Source organism: Belonocnema kinseyi, chromosome 10 (assembly GCF_010883055.1).
Source record: "Belonocnema kinseyi isolate 2016_QV_RU_SX_M_011 chromosome 10, B_treatae_v1, whole genome shotgun sequence".
Classification (NCBI taxonomy): Eukaryota; Metazoa; Arthropoda; class Insecta; order Hymenoptera; family Cynipidae; genus Belonocnema; species Belonocnema kinseyi.
This window is the reverse complement of record NC_046666.1, coordinates 36,219,262-36,224,641: the sequence shown is the minus strand read 5'-3', so window position 1 is coordinate 36,224,641 and position 5,380 is coordinate 36,219,262. Positions and strand designations below refer to the sequence as shown.

General features: G+C 25.7%; 1 protein-coding gene across 1 annotated transcript; it reads left to right on the top strand.

Annotated features, from left to right (window-relative positions):
- The first annotated feature begins 922 nt into the window (after nt 1-922).
- On the top strand, nt 923-5,380 carry LOC117181686. Its single transcript, XM_033374610.1, has 5 exons — nt 923-1,080; nt 1,177-1,297; nt 1,394-1,545; nt 3,501-3,650; nt 3,863-5,380. The coding sequence occupies exons 1-5, from the start codon at nt 991-993 to the stop codon at nt 4,925-4,927; spliced, it is 1,578 nt and encodes a 525-aa protein (XP_033230501.1). The 5' UTR covers nt 923-990; the 3' UTR covers nt 4,928-5,380.

Below are 5,380 nucleotides of genomic sequence, written 5' to 3'. Positions count from 1 at the left end.
GTGATTTTTACGATTAAAATTATTTCTTGAACTTTCTTCATACTAACAGTTTTGTGGTTTTGACGATTTTTTAATTTCAAATTTTACAATAAAAAATTATGCTTGTTTTACATTTTGCACATAAAAATTCTGTAATTTCGATGCTTTATATTTTGAAATTTTTTTCAATTTAGAAGATATTGAATTAGAAGCTAGACTTTTCATTTTCAAAATCTTTAGAATTCAAGAATTTCTATTTAATAATCTTTAAAATTGAAGGGCTTTTAATTTTAGAAATGTGTTTTACATTTTGCAAATAAAAATTCTGTAACTTCGATGCTGTATATTTTGAATTTTTTTCAATTTAGAAGATTTAGAATTAGAAGCTAGACTTTTCATTTTCAAAATCTTTAAAATTCAAGAATTTCTATTTAATAATCTTTAAAATTGAAAGGCTTTTAAGTTTTAAAATGTGTAATTTATATTTATGAATTCGTTGAGTTAATTCTATAATTTTGATCATCTGAATTGTTTCTTGAATTTTCTTGAAGTTAGCGGTTTAAAATCTAAAATTTGACTTTCATTCTTCAAATTCATAAAAATTTGAGAATTTTTATCTATACATATTTAAAATTAAAGATTTTTCATTTGTGAACTTAAAAATTACTTTATTTCTTTGTTTCTAATTCCTGCTGGGATAAAATTTTATATTTAAATTAAAGTTTTAGATTAGTGAAAACCGATTAAAATTAAAATTAAAATTAAACTTTAAAATATTTATTTTAATTAAGGATTATTAATCTTATTTTGTAGTTATTTCAATTTAAACATTTATTTTAATTTAGTAAAGTTTATTGTAATTTATCAATTTAAATTTAGAATGACAATTGGTATTTGATTACGAAACTCCGCAGACTTCAGACTTTTTCTAATCTGTGAAGTGTCAGCAGAGGCAGAGTTTACATTTTTATTTCCAATATTATTAAAAATGGCTTATTTCGTAAATTTAATATGAGTGTTAAGGTCGAGTATTTGGAAAAATATTCTGTTGCACCCCCTCCTAGCAGAGATTACTACGGCATCAAAGTTCTGCGTGATGAGGTGTCAAAAAATATTCAAAATTGAAAACCTTACATTTTTCGAAACCCAAATAAAAATAATCAAAATTTTTCAATTTTCAAATTCATTCTCTTTTAGGTAATTTTATTTGTATGGAAAATATCACACGGACCACATAGGGCACCGACAATTAAAGTTGCAAAGTTTTCAGAATTTAATGAGGATAAAACATTACAAGACGAAGTACAAAGAGTATTTGGTAATTTAATAATTAATTATTATAATTTCGATTAATTTAACTTAGAATATTGCTTAAAAATTATTAAAATAATTAAGGAATAACAATTCACTTCAGGTATTTATGTATTGGATCACGTGAAAAATATTGCAAGAAATAAAGCAGATTCAATTCTGACTTTTCCAAAAAACGTTATTGCGAAAATATCCAAGTATTTAAAGATCAAAGACATCATCAATTTAACGACTTTATCACGTGCTTCTAAAGAGGTATAATTATTTTAGCAAAATATTATTATGAAGAAATAATATTGAAAAATTGTTTGCAACTTTGTTCGATTAAAAATCATCATTTTGGTTGAAAATTTATCTCTTTCGTTAAAAATTTAGCTATTTTATTAAAAATTGATTCTTTTTGGACAAAAAATAATTTTATGAAATAAAGATTAAACAATTCAATTTCTTGTGAAAAATATGTTCTTTTTAGTTGAAAATTCAAGTATTGGGTTTAAAATGTAATACTTTTTAGTCGACCAAATTTCAAGTTTTGTGTAGGTCTTTGACAATTAAGTCGTTTCGGAAACTTTATACAAAAAATACAAAAGGCTTGGGACAGAATTCATCTCTTTTACTTAAATTCTACTATTTGGTTGAAAATTTAATTTGTTTGTCACATTTTGTTTTTTTGTTGGTTAAAAATAAATGTTTTCTTCAAAATTTAACTATTCTATTTCTGATTAAAAATGCAATTGCTTGAACCAGAAATGTAATTCATCTGTAGGAAAATTTTATTTTTGTGTTGAAAATTCTGTCAATTTCATAAAAACTTGAATTATTTATTTTATATTTCAAATTTTTGGGTAGATAATTCTAGTTTTTACTAGTAAATTCGCCTTTTGGTTCGAAAATTACAAAATTTATTAAACAATTTTTTCTCTTTTGAATGATAAATTTTTTGTTGATTGAAAATTCAACTCTTATATAGAAAAATCGTATTTTTAGTGTGGGTAAAAATTATCTCTTTAGGTAGGAATCTGATTTTTATCGTGAAAAATGCAGCCTTTTGGTTCAGGTTTGACCTATTTTGTTTAAAATTGGCCTTTTTTGTTAAATTCGAATCTATTTTATTTAAAATAAAAATATTTTATGTTTGAAGTATCAAATATTACATTTTTTTTTAATTGGTCTTTTTGGTTGAAAATTTAACTACATAGTTGAAAATTGACATACGTTGTTAAAAATTTCATTTTTTTAAGATTCATCTGTTTCGTTCAAAATTAGACTATTTTGTTAAAATATCTTCTTTTTTTTGCTAATAATAATTTTTTGCAACTAAATATTTAGTTATAACATTTTGAATTCATATTTTTTTTAGTTGAAAATATAAATTTTTGGTTGAAAATAATCTACTTAAAAAAATAAATTTTGATGTTGAAAATTCAATTGTTTCAATTACGAGTGGTTAGATAAATTAAATAAAATATCAAATTCCAAGTTATAATAATTCCCATATCAACTATCACATAATTTGTTAAGAATTACAATTTTTGGGTTAAAAATTTAACTACTTGGTTGAAAGTTTTACTGCTTTGTTGAAAATTCTTTTTTTTAATTCATCTGTTCGGTTAAAATTTAGAATCTTTCATTGAAAATTCTCCTTTTAACTTGTTTAAAATGAATTTTTGTAACTAAACATTTATCTATTCTATTTTTCACTGAAAAGGTATGTGTTCTCAGACGTAAATTCAACGTTTTGGTGGAAAATTAATTTTTTTCATAATTAATGTTTTTGTTGCAAATGAAATCATCATCATCTCAGTTGAAAAGTCAACTATATTGTAGAAAATTATACTGTTTTTTCGAAATTTTCTCAGAAAAAATGATACATTTTAAATTAAGAGAGGTGGATATGATAACTGCATATTTAGCTATTCCATTTTGTGTTGAAAATTTATGTTTTTTGATGAAAAGTTCGACTTTTTGATTGCAAATGAATCTTGTTCTTGAAAATTACTATTTTTGTCAAAAATTCAACAGTTTAAAAAAAAAATTCGATTTGAAACCTTCTGTTTTGGTTAAAGATTTATCATTTTGTTTGAAAATTCTAATCTTTTCTTGTAAATTTTACTGTTTTACCGAAAATTTGTCAGAAGAAAAAAATTATAAAGTTTAAATTATGAGGGGTAGTAAATTAAATAAGATTTCAAAATTCCATATTTTTTTAGGTCTTTGACAACGAAGTCGTTTGGAAAACTTTGTACAAAAAATACAAAAGGTCAAAAATCACCAAAGAAGAAAAAAAATACGCCATGACTTCAAGTTGGAAACAATTACTTAAGGAAAGACAAATACAGGAATCTATCAAAAAGAACAAGGTACTAATCTTATTTTCAGGTAGTGGATTAGTGCCCCTGTGAAGTTAGTTAAAGACTGCAGCTCGTATCTCTGTATGTGAGAGCCAAGCTGCGTTCGTTACCTTACCCCACAGTGGCTTCAATCTAACCTCTGCTTATTTCAGACGGACAAGAAGTAAAAATTACTTCATTTTAAAAAAAGATTTCTTTAAATAAATACATTTTGTTTGCAGTCACTTGAAGATAAAAATTTCGAGCAGAAAGTTAAAGAACGTTCGTCTGCTATTAATATAACAACAAATCAACGGAACCCAAATGCCTCTACCTTTTCTAAAAAAGTAGATGATTCAAAAAAGATTCTAAACACAGAACCATCTTCACGATTAAACACTTTATCAAAAATAGTTCCAGAAAAAAAGAAGCTGAATTTAAAAAGCACAACCTCTATGACTCAATTAGCTGATACAAACAAATTATTGCCTACTAATAAACTAAAAATAGATTCGAAAGAAAAAGAAGTTAATCGATCTCAACTAACAATAAACAGAAATTTGTCGCAAAAAATAAATTCGTTGACAAAACCGAAAAGCGGTGTCACTCTAAAATCTAATGAGGATGTAAAAACCAGAAAAAGCTCCACGAAAATTTTGGAAACGAAAAAATCGAATCAAGCTCTGAGAAATCAAAAACTGGTACCTGAAAAATCAAAACTTGACTCAAAAACACAAAAAAAGCAAGTCAAAGCAAATAAAATTGGTGAAAGTAAATCTACGATTTTGAATAGGGATAAAACTCTTTTTAATGATCTTCAGATTGATGATATTAGTTCCTTAATTGAGGAAAGTTTGAAAAATTTCAAAAGCCCAAGAAGTATATTTAATTACGACTTTAGTATCCTAGATGATAAAAAATCAGCAGGAGACTCAAAAATTGCTTCTTCCGGCTCAGAAATTCAAATTTTCAAAAAGGATCTTCCTTATCTAGAATGTGATTTAAATTCTTCAGCTCGAAGTAATACTCAAAGTGATGACGAAAAATTAGATATGGCACCTTGCACCCAAAAATATTTAGATGCGCAAGCTGAATTTATGAAAAAAATGTCAGAAGCTTCTAATTTATCGGCTTTAAAAAACCAAGGTTCAAAAAGTTCTTGCGTGGATGATAAATTTCCGAAGTCGTTGATTACGATTCCAGAAAATTTGAGAAAAGCTCGAGGCTCTTTTTTTGCTACACAAGGAATAGAGGGCAAAAATATAAGCCAGGACAAATTTAAAATGCAAGAGAAATCAGTGTCATAAAAAATTTATTTTTGGAAAATGGTGGTTTATTACTTTTCATATCTCCTTGGAGTTTGAGAATAAACTTTCATTGGTAGTTCCGTCTTTCAGTAATTGTTTTATTCATTATTTGAGCATAATTAATTAAGAAAACAGCGACTATCGAAAATGTGTTTTCTTGAAAAAAGCAACGAGAAAAATATTCAACCAAATTGTGGAATTTTGAAGCCAAATATAATTTTTCAAAAAAAAGTAAATTTCCTACAAAACCTCAGGAGATAAGTTGATGACGTAGATGGTTTATTTCAAATGCACATGAGAGAGTGGTAATTCGGAGAAATATTTTTTGAAAACTTCAAAAGAACTTTAACTAAAAAACTTCTACCTTTATTGCATAATAATAGGATTCCATAAGGTAGATCAAATGCTCAGCGATCCTTGTCGCTTTATTCTCGTATCAAGTAGCAAGCGAGC

Coding starts and splice junctions, on each gene's coding strand:
- LOC117181686 (XM_033374610.1), top strand. CDS start 991: ATGAGTGTTAAGGTCGAGTATTTGGAAAAATATTCTGTTGCACCCCCT. Junction 1,081..1,176: donor TCAAAGTTCTGCGTGATGAG/GTGTCAAAAAAT, acceptor ATTCTCTTTTAG/GTAATTTTATTTGTATGGAA. Junction 1,546..3,500: donor TATCACGTGCTTCTAAAGAG/GTATAATTATTT, acceptor ATATTTTTTTAG/GTCTTTGACAACGAAGTCGT.